Consider the following 15380-nt stretch of genomic DNA (forward strand, 5'->3'; position numbering starts at 1 on the left):
TTCCTCATTACAACCAATCACTTTAGAGATTATTGATGTATAGCTCTTTGTTCTATGGATGGGTAATTTTTTAGAAAGAACACATATCGCCACTTAAATAAAAGTCAGATTTGGGAAGATAATTTCCTTATTAAAATATCAGATAAATATCAAACATACATCCAAAGTGGACCTTGTTTCTTCAAACAAATAGTTTAATTTCTGCTACAATAATTATGCCACTAATTCAAACAAGTATATTTGTAATATCTAATAAGGAATAAAAAAGAAGAATATAATTACTCCTACCTGTGATGTTTGTCTTATTTATTATGCAAATGATTTTGAATACCTACTTGCTGCAGGCACTAGAGCTTGGAACAAACAAAAAGCTCCCAGGACACTTTCACACAGAGATGACTCTTTATGTGGGTTTTGAAAGACAGGTAAGTGTTCACCAGAGGAGTAGGGAAAAGACATCCTTAACTAGGAAAAATATGAATACAGGGTTTGAGCTGGGAAAATACAAGGTGAACCAAAGAAATGGTGAATAGAAATCACCACGAGCACATGTGCACACGTGTGCACACACACACACACACACACACACTTCTAATTTCTTGAGAGAATAATTTGATCTGCCTGTTCGCTGATATCTCTCTTCTTAAGTGGTCTCTCTTTTCGTAGCAAAATGAACACGGGGTATTTTCCTAAACAATTTTTTATGTTTATTATTTTAATATTAATAATTATATTTTACATTATGATTTTGATAGTATTTTAAGAGCTTAGTATTCACTTACTGTTATTATTCAGCTGTTTTAATGTTATTTATTAGTCATCAAAACAGCTGTTAAAACAAGTTTCTTCTGCAACGTTATCTGTGGAGAAATTATTAGATATAAACATATAATGCAAGACTTTGAAAGATTTATAATCTAATTGTGGGTTCTAGAAGGTGGTTCAGGGAAATTAATGTAGCTTATAAAGTCATATTTTGCCCTTTGTTTTTATGATCTGTTAAAACATAAGTGCTTTCTTCAGTCAACCCTTAAAAGCCAGTGCATGAACTCCTCTTTTCCTTTTCCAAAAGTCATGCTAATAATATAATTCCTTTCTTGTTCTTATTTTCATTGTCTCCTATGTTATTGACTTCTAAAATGGATTTACAGTGCCTTAATACTACAAAGAAAAACTATGAGAGAATTTAAAGTGTTGAGGACTCTTTTTTTTTCAAACTCCAATAACTAAATTGCTCCTGTTAAATGTAGGTTAGAAAAGTTTCTCTGCGTCATCACTGGGTTTTGAACTTAGAGTTTGTCCATCTACTATAATAGAATTTGAAGATAATAGTGTTAGGGATCTTCATGCAATAACAAATGAGATACCGATATTGCAATAGAAGTGGGTTACATAATTCATGATCAATCACTAACAGGAAATGTGAAAGTTGAGTGTCTTATAGTATTTCCATTTGCTGGGTCAGAGTTTAAGGAATTAAGCTGTAACTAGAGAATTCAATTACTGTTTGAAAGGCTGCCGCGGCTGCTTTGCCTCAGGATGGCTCTGGCAGGAGATTTCTGCTGATTTTCTCAGTTGATGCCCTGTCTTCCAGGCTGAGTTGGAATGAGATCATTCATAATTACTAGAAGATATTTGAAAATACATTTTTTATTGTAACAGAAAAATTATAAATAATAAAATAACATTTTCACAAATTCTATCACCTATATTTTGATATTTTGATATATATGCTTATAGCTTATTTTAATGAATATATATTTTATATATGTATATATTTATTAATCATGTATATTCAGTAGTTACTTATTTCATTTATTTATTTTTTTAAGACAGAGTCTCGTTCTGTCACCCAGGCTGGAATGCAGTGGCGTCATCTCAGTTCAATGCAACCTCCGCCTCCCCAGTTCAAACGATTCTCCTGCCTTAGCCTCCTGAGTAGCTGGAGGTGCAGGTGTCTGCCACCACGCCAGGCTAATTTGTTTTGTATTCTAAGTAGAGACAGGGTTTCACCATTTTGGTCAGGCTGGTCTCGAACTCCTGATCTCAAGTGATCTGTCCACTTCAGCCTCCCAAAGTGCTAGGATTACAGGCGTGAGCCACTATGCCTGATCCATTATTTATTTTATCAGTATATCTTTTAATAAAAGCTGGTACAATACTATTTTAAATATTACAGGATCTTTTTACAATTAAAATATGTAGCTAGAAATTTTAGATATTCTTAACGAACATGATTTCTAATGGTGACAGCACTTACTACTGACATTTTTCTGGTATAGTTGCAGTGTGAAGTATATTTTAGTTGCTTCATTAGATCTAGCCCAACTATAAGTGCAGTTTTCAATATTTAACAACTCGTTCTAACATAATACTTCAGCAATGCTGTTGTATTCTGAGATGGTTACTTGGGCAGGAACTTGTTTTTTTCCATTGAAGTCAGGCAGCCAGGCTTTACTGACTTTATGAAAGCCATGAGCATTTCTCTAGGTAGAGCAATCCATCTCATGATGGGTTAAACTCTGATAACTTGGCCACAAAAATTTTGCTTTAATGATAGGAAATATCTATTTGGACCATATCTAGGAGACTCTATATCTGAAAATACTTGCAAAGGTGGAATAAGCAATTATAAGGAAATTAGTCATTTTGATGACTGCCAAAAGAAAATTGGCCAAATAAGTGATTGGCTCTGCAGAGATACAGCACCTGTAAATTAGAAACTAAAATCAAAACAAAACACAGACACACATACAATAATACTGAGGCCAGAAAAGGAATATATTTTTCTTTAATTTTGAATGGAATAAAAGACCTTATTCCCATGGAAACGAAACCAGCTCTCTCTTTAACAATGAAAACATTTAAAATTAGAAATATGAATCACTCTTTAAGAAGAGAATTATTTTTAATTAAAGGAAAACTGCAAAACAAATAACTTGGCTGTAGCAGTACTTTATTTATCAAGTTTGTGCAGTAAAAATTCTTAATTTCTGTTGATAAAAGAAAAGCCAAATTCACAAACTGGTAAACCATAAACCCGGGGTCTTGGTTAACAAATTATTCAGTTCAGAAATGGTTTAGTAGAGTAAGATTTAGTGAGACTATGCATTCTCCCTCTATTACAGATGATAGATTTTTTTTCCTCTTTTATGTAAGGATATTTCTCTTGCTGTCAAATTGTTTGCTACAAGAGCCTACCATTTCCCAGCTAAAATGCAAACCTGTATATTTTCGTAAAAGTCAAGGTTTGTGAAACACATTTTAAATAGCTAAGGAATACCATAGAACACAGCAAGTATAAAAACTAATAAGAGTTATTAAACTTATTTAAATTTATTTCAGATATAATCAAACAAAATGAACTTACTATGTTTTTTATTCTTTTCCTACTTGATCCAATCAGAATTGCATTAATCTCACATTAAGCCACAGCTTTACCAAAGAAGAGATTCATTTATTTCATTCAACAAGAAGTTCAGATATAAGTATGGTAACTCAATTATCCCTTCAAAGAACAAAGCTTATTTTATCTTCCTATTTTAACATTTTTAGTGAAGGCTGTTCTACATCCATGTTTCAGGGTAGTAAAGAGAGAAAAAAGAGGAGAGAGCATCAGAAGACTATTGCTCATATCTCTTTGGAAGAACTTTGTCTAATGTCCATCTCTAGTTGCAGGAGAGGTTGGGAAATTACATAAAACTAAAAAACGGAAGGAGGCGAATGGTTTGAAAGGTTGTTGTATGTGTGTACTTATAGCATCTGCCACCAACAACCTCTTTAGCTTCTCAGCATGTATATATGACTTTTCTACATGTATGTTTACTTTAAATGAAATGAATTCATTCTCTCCCTATCAATGTAGGTAATCTAAAAATTATATTCAGTTACTGCATTTAGCTTGAAGTCCAGGATCTTTCTGTAATCTCTTCACAAGCTTCAGGTTTGGTTCTTTGTAGATACTGGGACACAAATTAAACACTATGTATCTTTGTCCAACACTCCCAATGTATTGTGGAGAGAAAAGAAAATAGGATAACAACAATTTAAAATTTCTGATTTAGTAAGAGAGAAAATGGAAAATACATAGTCTTTGTATGTAGCAACCATGGTGTCCTGCTGGACAGGTATATTCAGGACTTCCTGATCCTAGCAACAGAAGTAGTTTCTGGGTTAGTCAATCTTGTATGACCTGCTACTTTCTAGATGAATTTCGTTTATCAATTTCCCTCTACTAGTTTGAGTCTACATATGGGTAAACCTTCTTTGCTCATTTTATCAGTGCCTGCACTCAAGGGTGAGTACTGTGAAAGGTGAAAGTAAATTAAAAAGGGCTCTAAAAGAATGAAAAGTCATTCCATTATCTACAATATCCATAAATGAGGACCATCCCAGGAAATCTGGGCATGTGGTCTTCCTAGCTGGGGAGATGCTCTACTTGGAGTCTTTTTTTTTTTCTTTTAATTGCTGTGAGTGCAGGGACCCAGGAATTACTCTAAGCACAGCTGTAGCCAGCCAGATGTGAGACACATTGGCTAACGTCCATCTCTAGTTGCAGGGGAGGTTGGGAAATTGCATAAAACTAAAAAAGGGAAGGAGGAGAGTGGTTTGAAAGGTTGTTGTATGAGTGTACTTATAGCGTCTGCCACCAACAACGTCTTTAGCTTCTCAGCACGTATATATGACTTTTGGGCAATACTGTTTCCTGGAAAATTTACCAGGCTTCCAGGAGACGGGCTCTAAGACAATTTTATGAGCAAGTAACCACATAAGCCTGGACAATTTTGTCTCTTAGCTCTTGGCTCCTCTGTTCTGATCAATTCATCTCCCTTAACCTAATGGCTGCAGCCTCAGTTCCTGAAAAATAATATGCCAGGGTGAGAATGCAACACCTTTAATCTGGTTTTTGCCACTAAGCTACCATTCATTTTGACTCGAAGACCTCTTAAAGGATGGTGCTGGAAAAGCCCTAGGGCAACAATTTTATCTATTTCTGAAGTTGCACTTAGAAGCCTCTGCTTGTACAGGTACCTTTTTATGTTCCGAATCAGCTGGCTTTTCTCAACCCTGCAGAGTTCCAAATTATGATATTCTCAGTCAATTTACATTGCAGGGCACTAGCACATGAACCTCTTTTGAACATGGCTGCTCTCCTTTGCATCTCTATCTATAAACTGTCTAGATTCAGTTTGAATGTATCTCTGTGTATGGTAGTATATTCTTGAAAGGGGTAAACATTTGATAATCACTTGCCAACATTCTGAATTTTATTTCCTACCATTCCCACTAATAAAAAAGCTTCAGCTGGCATGGTGGTCAAAGTTTATAGTGAGCAAGATTTGACCAGCTGTTTTGCAATTGCATATCAAAATGTATCGGCTTTCTAGCCTGAGGTGATTAAATCTTCACTCTCTGTGCCAGCATCTCCTCCACAGAGTCAGTTCTATATTTTTAGACTCTTACTTGCCACTCCCTCCATGCTTTAAAAATTATTATGTTAGTGAGTATTCTTAGTTGCAAGCAACGCAGTCCACTTTGGTTAGTTTAGGCTGAGAGAGATTATTTATAGACTACTAGGTCACTCAAGAATGATTGTAGAGGTTGAAGTACCAGTTTCTGAAGCTGCTGTGTGGGAACTGGATCAAATTATGTGGTGACATTTCTTTGGGGAAAACACCAATCAATAATTTTGCCCCTCGGGACTAAATAGTACTGTGAAACCCTGTATCACAGTACTACATAGCATCCACTGTTGGGGGAAAAAAAAAAAAAAGCAGTTCCCATGATATGGACACTGTACACCGTACGACTTTGAGTTTACACCTTGCTTGAATGCAGGGTAAATACCTGGAACATAGCTACAAAGGAATCCAGGAGTGTGAGTTATCTAACTTCAGTCTTCAGAAGATGAGCAACACAAGGAGGGATCTAGTCAAAATGAAAGCAGAATGCTCGAGAGCCTGGGCATCCATACATATGCTTCTCCATCACAGAATCATAAACTGAATCTCCAGTTTCAAACCTATCACAACACCCTTAGGTAATCTTCAACATTTGAAACAGCAGCCTCACTCTTACCTTTGCTCTGTGAAGTAAAACTGCAAGTTTCTGACAGTTTAAATGTGAAACATAATGGCAAACTTAATATTCCTCAAAAAAAAGCTGTTTGGAAGAGAAAAATTGTAAGAGCTGGCCAGTCTTTACGGTGAAAAAAGTAGAACCAATGTTAGTTGCGACAAATATTAGTAATGTGACAGGTTAATAAGAAATAATTAGGGTTCAGGGCCTAGAGAAAGGCTCTGTGCTATTGTTGCAACTCTTCTGTAAATCTAAAATTATTCTAAAATAAAAAGTTCCTTTAATTAAAAAAATGAAAAAACAGTCAACCAGAAATGCAGAGACTCAAACTCCCAAGACAAATTGCAAGTGCACTTATACAAAGAACATCATTGGTCATTTATATTTGTCCTTCATCTATTGGTATCACATTTATTTTGAACAGAAATTTGGAAAGAAAGATAATATTGTCTCTCCATCCTTTTTCTGTATCATATATATGTAATTATATAGAAAGACACATGCATATGTATGTATGTTTACCCATATAGTCATTACTATTTTGTATGGATTGCTATTTGTATGCATATTTAACCACTTAATAAATTTTTACCTTGCTTTTACAGCAAAAACTAGAATCTCAAAAAAATCTGCCATAAAATTAGATGGATATTTTTTTCTTGTGAAAGACTAGATTCTAGAAATGTTTACCAATCTTTATTATCTAGAGCTTGCTATTTATTGTGCCTGCTATTTGAAGGTAAAAAATGCATTACAACTCTGTCTTCCAGGGCTTATGTTAACTCTGATGATTTATTTATCAAAAAATGACAAAAAGGGACATCTTTCTGCGTTTGCAATGTATTGAGAGTTAAGTTTAAGACGATAACTGCATCTTTTGCTACTCTAAAACGCCTTTCTATCTTTTTCTAAGATAAGAATGAAATAAATAAACTAGTAGTTGTGTCTTCGTTTCTACTTAGACTTTTCTTCTTTTTGATAGCAAAGAACTTAAAATGTTAGCCACTTTTAATATAAATTTTGGGTAAATTACCAAAGGGGTTATCATCCAAATATGCTTGCTACAATAATTTCAGGTGTGGGTTCATACAGTTATCTTGGGAATTCTGAGTCAATGGGAGACAGCTGCACTGTTACTATTCTGACGGCTCTCCATGGTTGATAGTGGGCTTTGTTAGCTGCTCCAGACACAATGTCATGGATTAATTCTTCCTTTCTCCCCGCAATTTCTACCTCATTTTACTAATAAAATAGCTCAAACTTAGATATTTTTATGAATATATTTCTAAGAATGACAAAATTATTTTTTCTTCAAATGTAAAAGGGATTTTATTTTGGTGAAACTTTACAGACTTTAGTGAATATTTGTTGAAAGATACATGCCAGAAATTGCCAATAATAGATATATTAAACATAGGCTCTAGCTTCAAAAAGAACGTGGAACTTATGGAATAATGGCATATTATAGCTAATATGGATGAAACATTGCCTGGCACTGTGCTAACTGCTATAAGGTATTATCTACCATTTCCCACAAGCATTTTCTAAGACAAGTGTTATTACTCCCTGTTATTTATAGATAAAGTAACTGAGATTTATAGAAGTTAAGTTAGGTAGACATAGTAGTTCTCAACCCTGTCAGACCCAATGAATCATTTTTATGTAAAATAATTCATAATGACCCATTTTATGCTGAAACAAAGTAATGTATGACTTAACCTATCTATAGATATAATTTGAAAAATCAGTATAATGTTCCAATTTAAAATGAAGGAGAACTGAAAGTATTCTAATATGTATTTTAATGTGTAAGGGCTTGGATACAACTACCCTAGAATACATAGTAGACACAGGCTTTCACTGTTGATAGAATTAACATGAATGTGACCATTTCAAATGCACACTGATACAAATACTATAAATACTATAGTTCAAATATTATAGATCAAATACTTTGTGTAGTTTCAACACGGGTGATGTAATTTTTCTAAATGGAAAGCAAGCCTTGGTGAAGTTCTTAACAGCAACAACAAAACCTTCTTTGATTAGTGATTGACATACTAGTTCCTTTCCAGGACATTTCAGTGTCTAGTAAATCATGCAAAAGACATGGTGTTTCTACCTAAAAGAATTACATCCTGAGCTAAGATAATTATCAATGAGTTAAGCAATTTCCTTAATGCCTGATGGGTCATTTTAAATCATGCACACTGTCCTGTACATGGTGGGGTATCTAAATCTCTAGCCTATTCCACTGAATGCCAGTAATGTCCTTGAATGTTCGTGAAAACCAAAAATGTCCCAGAAATTAGTAAAATGCTCTGTGTTGAAAACTCCTATATTAAGTAGAAACAGTGGTGCTACAATTCACATATAGGCCCATCAGATTCAAATATTATTCTTGTATGTGCTGTATTATTTTGCCTTATAAGTTAATGAAAGTGACATTATACTGTTAGGAATTCTCAAATACTTTTTGCACCATGAACCTGTTGGGAAGTCTAGTGAAACCCATGGATGTCTTTTCAAAATGTACTTTTTCATATAAAAAATAAAATTCATAGAATTAAATCAATTATATTGAAACATAGTTTTAGTTTAATGATAGGTACAAATAATATTTTAAGGTTCATAACACTTATAATGTTATATGTAAGTATCTGTGGTTGTATTGATGACAAAAATGCTGTTGTGATTTGTTGCCTATATTCATAATTGAAAATATAAAGATGATCTCTTCCTCTCTCTATATATATGTATTTTATACATATATGTATAAAATAGGTTTATACATATATGTATAAAGTATGTTTTATACATATATCTATATTAATTATAGATAATACATATATAGATTATAGAGATAGATATCTATTTCTATCTATATAGATTATGTAGATAATGCATATACAATATGTATATTCTCCTTATATGTGTGTGTGTATATACATATATAATATATGTGTTTTAATCCAAGTTCAAGAATGCTCAGAACTCATCCATGAACCCTGAGATAAAGCACCTGTGCTAGAGGAAATCATGTACAGGATACACAGAGAGCACAGAGCTGATCGCAACTAAATGGTTCAATAAGTTGCAGGAAAAGTGATATACATCAGTTTGTTTGCAGATTCCTAAAGATTGATTGGTTAACAGGCAAAGAAGCCTAGGGAAGAGTGTATACAAAAATCACAGTGTCAGAAAAGACCATAATATGTGTAGGCAATACTAAGTAGCTTGCCTCAACAAAAGAGGGTGAAGGAAACCTGGAAATTAACGATGGACTAGAATGCACAGTTTGTTCTTTGAATCAGAAGGATTTTGCTCTAATTCTACTTGATTTAATAATATCTTATGTGCTTACTGGGATTTTTAGTTTTTCAAGTCCTTCAGAAAACTGTTATTGTCATTTTGTAGTCTGTGAAGTCCACATTCTCAACACCCATTGCAATAACATTAGCTTTATTTTTATGGTGAAGAATTTTCCAAGCATGGATATTTTTATCAAGATAACTATTGTCAATAGGAAATATGGCATAAGTGAAAATATCACAAGCAAAGATTTCTTACCCATATTTGATTATATCTAAATCAGTTAAAGGAAATAGGGTGGAATGGGATTTGATTTTCCCTTATTAACATTCTTTAACTTTTCTTCAGTATATTTGCATTATGTGCCTGCAACATCCCATGGATAGATGAAATGGGTTATCTCATTTATTATGTAGTATATTATGCCTTTCTAGAATAGACAGAAAATAAAGTACTAACATCAGATGCAATTTAGAGCAGTTTTCAATGGTTGTTAACTTATCCACATTTATTTTCAGTGAGTGTCATAACTCCACAGATCGAATCAAAGTCAGAGTATGGGATGAAGATGATGATATTAAATCCAGAGTCAAGCAACATTTCAAAAAGGAGTCAGATGATTTTCTGGGACAAACAATTGTAGAAGTGAGGACCTTGAGTGGAGAAATGGATGTCTGGTACAACTTAGGTGATTTTTTTTTTATCTACTTGAAAACAAGTTAAATAAAACCCCTGAATACCTGTGGCATGTATTATATTCCCATATAAGTAAAAATAACCAATGCCTTTCCAGGACATTCTGTTGAACTTTAGATGATTCATTTCATTGACAAGAAAAGGCTATTTTTTTTCAATACTATTGAAAGACTTTGGTAAATTTGAGGTGAAAAGAGAAAACCCTTTCCAAGAACTACCTAGATATCTTTTAGAGAAAAATGTTATTGCATTCTTAATTTTTAATGCATGAAATACAGCTTCACAAACCCTTGCCAAATACACGGGAAACAAATGACCTATTCTTTAATGCTGTTTGCCTTATTTCCTTCTTGTCCATTAATGAAATTTTGGCAATGAAGGAAAAATGTATTTTGAATTGCTTTCAAATGATGGTATAAAAGTAGGCTTTAGTTGACAAAGTCAAGTAAATATGTGAACTTATGCGGACTCTCTTGATGATGCGGATACTGAGAAGGTGATTAACTGGAATGATTTAAAAAATTATTATGGAACCAGAAATTAAATAAGGTAAGTTTTAATTTAACTTTTACTAGAATAAAATAATAACATAGAATTTTCTGTGGTGATTTAATAGTAGTAAAAATATATGGTCCACCTCAGTTTCTGCAAAGGCACGATCTGAAGATTTCTTAATCATATCCTATAAAGTGTTTTAATTAAACTTTTGAGGGCTGGCTGGACATGAATTAAAGAGTTGACACATTCCTTGGGTTACAAAGAGTTACCACTTAGGATACCAACATATGTTAACAAATTAAAAAGTGCTTTCGACTTTAAAAAAAATCTGCATACTTTTAGTAATGAAATAATTGACAAACGGAGAAGATCACATAGAATTCACAAACTCTAGATTATAGAATAATTCAATGAAAGAGATATTTAATTTATCTAAACACAGATGATTCAAGTTAAACTAAGAACTAATTATTAAAACTATCTTAAGAAATCTTCCTTAAAGAAGATTTGTACTCTTATGTATTAGAGTAGAATTTTTACCTCTGCTATAATGAGCCACCCCCACAAAGCTTGTTTTAACTATTAAATGACTTCATATATGAAAATAGAGATATTAACTGAGGGTAAATTTCAGGCCATTAACTCTGTGGAACATTCACAAATTATTTCTTTATGAAAGAGGTTTATCTTTATATGGACTTCTTTTCTGTAATACGTTAACATATTCTTAGGTCGAGGCAGTAAAGTTGTAATTCAGAACAGAAATTTCTCCAATTTGTTATTTTAACAAAACATATATGAGTACCCGGCACAGTGGCTCACACCTGTAATCCCAACATTTTGGGAGGTGGAGGAGGGAGGATTGCTTAAGGCCAGGAGTTTGAGTTCAGACTGGACAACATAGTGAGACCCATCTCTACCAAAAATTTTAAAAATATTAGCCAAGCATGGTGCCATGTGCCTGTAGTCCCAGCTACTCTGGTGGCTGAGGCAAGAGGATCACTCAAGTCCAGGACACTGAGGCTGCAGTGAACTAAAAGATTATGCCACTGCACCCCAGCCTGGGTGACAGAGTGAGACCTTGTAAAAAAAAATAAGAAGAAGAAGAAGAACCAAAAAAAAAACCATGTACCAGAATATATTCAGAACTTGCTGAGGAATTTGAATATGCTGCTATTAGTAAAATCAGCCATCCAGCTCTTATGCTGAAACTGTCCTTTCAGTCTATGAGATGAAAATGTGATGAAACACAATATTGTAAGTCTTTATCTACCCACCCTCAGTAGTTTTTTGCCCTCATTGCTGATGTTTAACCTTTGAGAGTGTGTACGGGTTTTACCTTTTTTAGCTTTGTGTAAAATCCCTAAATACATTCTATCCAAACAAATAACCTATTTCTATTCTTGATACAACCTTTCTTATCACTTAAAATTCATTCCACTACACAAAGGAAGTTTTGACTGAAAGCCTTGGGTGTCCAAGCAGAGCCTGCTTCCCAAAGATCCTTAGGGATGATGACAGTTAAAAATCAAAGAACCAATAAAGCTCCCCTGGAGTTCTGGAAAGAGGTGTGTGACAAAAAAGACCCTAGGTCTTGCATTTCTCTTGGCCCCAGCAGAGAATTTTTATATTTATTTATTTATTTATTTATTTATTTATTTATTTATTTTTGAGACGGAGTCTCGCTCTATCCCCCAGGCTGGAGTGCAGTGTCGCAATCTTGGCTCACTGCAAGCTCCGCCTCCCGGGTTCACGCCATTCTCCTGCCTCAGCCTCCCGAGTAGCTGGGACTACAGGCGCCCGCAACCACGCCCGGCTAATTTTTTTTTTTTTTTTTTTTTTTTTTGTATTTTTTAGTGGAGACGGGGTTTCACTGTGTTAGCCAGAATGGTCTCGATCTCCTGACCTCGTGATCCGCCCGCCTCGGCTTCCCAAAATGCTGGGATTACAGGCGTGAGCCATCGCGCCCGGCCCAGCAGAGAATTTTAATATTTGTTGAGTATCAACTCCGTCTCAGCCAGTAGGAAAATCACTTATGATCCTGGCACTTAGAAGGGAAGAATCTTTGCAACACAAATGACGATTAAAGAATAACAGTAAAAAGTCAGCAGACATTCCACAAGAGGGAAGTCGTCTTCATGATTTAACTGTACCTTATATGGCTAAAGATACAGCTATGTTTAGAAAGAGGGCCAATTTAAAGTCCTCTGCACTGACTTTGTGTCACTTACCTAAATCCTATTTTCGTTTTTGAAATGGGTCAGATTGCCTCTGTATTTTGTATCTGAAATGGGTCTTGAACTTAGGACCCTCCACTACAATCACAGCCTAGATTATGCCTTTATTTATCGCAAAGCTATTGCTCAGTTTATACCGAACTCATACACACGCACATTATATGGCTAAATTGACTATATGTTGTTTCCATTCAAATAAACAGTCCAGCACTTATAAGTTAGCCTAGGCTATAGACTGTAGGTCTTTATAAATCGCTGACAATGAAAACTATTAAGATTTTTTTATAAACCAGAACTTTGGCTCATCTTTTCAAGTACAGAAATAGAGAGAAGAAACCAAGCAGTTACAGCTTTCAGATAAAATAATTTCTTATTTATACACTGTTTTTCTTGATTTTGATTGCCAAATAACTTATTTAATTTCATTGTATGGACTGATCAAATACACAGAAATATATGAGAATGGCAGGGTCTTCTGATTAGTTTTTTTAATTGGAATATCTGTAAGACGGTTGATAATTACAGTACCACAATAGGCAAATATTTTTAACTGTATTTAGGGGAATCATAGTTACTTTTTTTGCATTTTTAAATAGAGACAGGGCCTCACTCTGTTAGACAAGGTGAAGTGCCCTGGTGTGATCATAGCTTAGTATAACCTCAAACTCCTGAGTTCAAGAGATCCTCCTGCCTCAGCCTCCTAATTAGCTAACACTGCAGGCAAGCACCAACACACCTGCCTAATTAAAAAAAAAAAATGTAGAGACTAGATCTTGCTATGTTGCCTAGGCTGGTCTCAAACTCCTAGCATTAAGTGGTCTTCCCACCTTGGCTTCCCAAAACACTGAGATTATAGGCAAGAGCCAGCAAATATGGCCTCATTATGGTTACTTAATAAGCAACTCTGACTCAGAAAAATAGCTTTTAGCTACTTAAGCCATTTTTTTGGTTTTTTTGTTTTTTAGCTTTTGAGAGGTCGTATGAGAAAAACATTATTGTCAGACATGACTGACCAATTGCTTTTTTGCTTTATCAGAGAAAAGGACAGATAAGTCAGCTGTATCTGGTGCCATACGATTGAAAATCAATGTGGAGATAAAAGGAGAAGAGAAGGTTGCTCCATATCATATTCAATATACATGTTTACATGAGGTAAATAAATGGAATTTTACTAATACAAAATATAAGAAATGTTTTTGATTATGGATTATAAAACAGAATATTTGGTTTAAAAATCATTGAATTTGTAGAGTGGTTCCTGGAGTTCTGACTCTATACTACAGCAGGTGATATACTAAGATATCATAAATGCTATGTGTTGTATTACCGCTGACGAACTTGTCATCTAATGAGAGTTTAGAACAAGCCTGTGAGGCAGGTGTGAATAGGCAATAAGATGATAATGCATAAGTAGATACAAAAAAATTAATGTTCTTCCAAAGAGGAAGAAGAGTGTTAAAAATATTGATTGAAGAAATGAGTCATGCCACACATATTTTGGAAGCATTAAATATGTAGAAAGTTTGGTATTGCAGGAGAGGATCAAATCATAATTGTGTTTGAGAACTCTGAGTTAGAGTTCAGATTTTACTGAAGATTTCATTAGGACTCTATTTATAACCAGAAACATAAAAATGTGATGCTGTTTCGATGGCTTTTGGGAGCCAATGTAATAAGCAGTTAATTTTTCTTCCTGTTTCTGAGTACAACAAACAGTTTCATACATATTGCACAGTTCTCCGTGTTAACCTCTCTTTCTACAAACATGTGAGTATGGAGAGAATGAATATGTGGTTACTCACCCAAAAAGTAGGGCCTAGTTGGCTTGGAGAGATGTAAACACCACCCAACATCAATCAAAAGCACAGTTTCACCAGTTCCCTTTTGTGTCTCAGTACAGAAGCACAGACAAATCATCTTGGGAGTCTATCGAATGTTTGTCGCTGAGAGCTTAGTTAGAGGTGTCACGGGAGACCTTCTCTGATGCAAATGATACTTGTCTCATATCAAAAAATAGGTGAAGCTGAGGAATGTACTCTTCTTCATGTTTTTCAAAGTAACAAAGTAACTTCCTCAGAAAAAGACAACTGAAAGATAGTTCTACTTTTTTGCATATTATTTTTTCTAAATATATTCATGAAAATTTATACATGTAAATATTTATACCCCATTTTACTAAGAAAGAAATGAGGAACCGTGTTTAAATCATGTGTATATTACACAGTAATTAGGAATAGGACCGAGGCTTAATTTCATAATCACAGTTTTGTGGTTAGTGATATCATTCCCTCAAGAGAGATGGTTCATTTTTCAGACCAATAAAAAGAAATCCCTTAAACTGGCATGATGGAGAATTCTGGCCTTAAAGTGTGGGCAGAGAAGATCTGCAGTCAGAGAAACAGCAGTACACTTCACTTTACAGAGTCTTTTCTACTGGTCCAAGAACCAGAAAGAACTGAAATCTAAGAAAAAATCCTTCAGTTTACCCTGGCTTCATCAAAGTAGCAGTTGCTAAACTTAGAAGCAAAAAGGAATTCAGAGTAGTAATTTTATTTCGTT

At 34.3% G+C, this 15380-nt stretch overlaps 1 protein-coding gene across 1 annotated transcript in view; it reads left to right on the forward strand.

Annotated features, from left to right (window-relative positions):
* UNC13C (unc-13 homolog C) overlaps positions 1-15380 on the forward strand; it is a 662499-nt gene that overhangs the window by 310542 nt on the left and 336577 nt on the right. Inside the window, exons 10-11 of the mRNA XM_063652632.1 lie at positions 9909-10078; positions 13858-13973. Of these exons, the coding sequence (XP_063508702.1) occupies positions 9909-10078; positions 13858-13973 (286 nt within the window). The remainder of the gene's footprint in view (positions 1-9908; positions 10079-13857; positions 13974-15380) is intronic.

Source organism: Pongo pygmaeus, chromosome 16 (genome assembly GCF_028885625.2).
Source record: "Pongo pygmaeus isolate AG05252 chromosome 16, NHGRI_mPonPyg2-v2.0_pri, whole genome shotgun sequence".
Taxonomy (NCBI): Eukaryota; Metazoa; Chordata; class Mammalia; order Primates; family Hominidae; genus Pongo; species Pongo pygmaeus.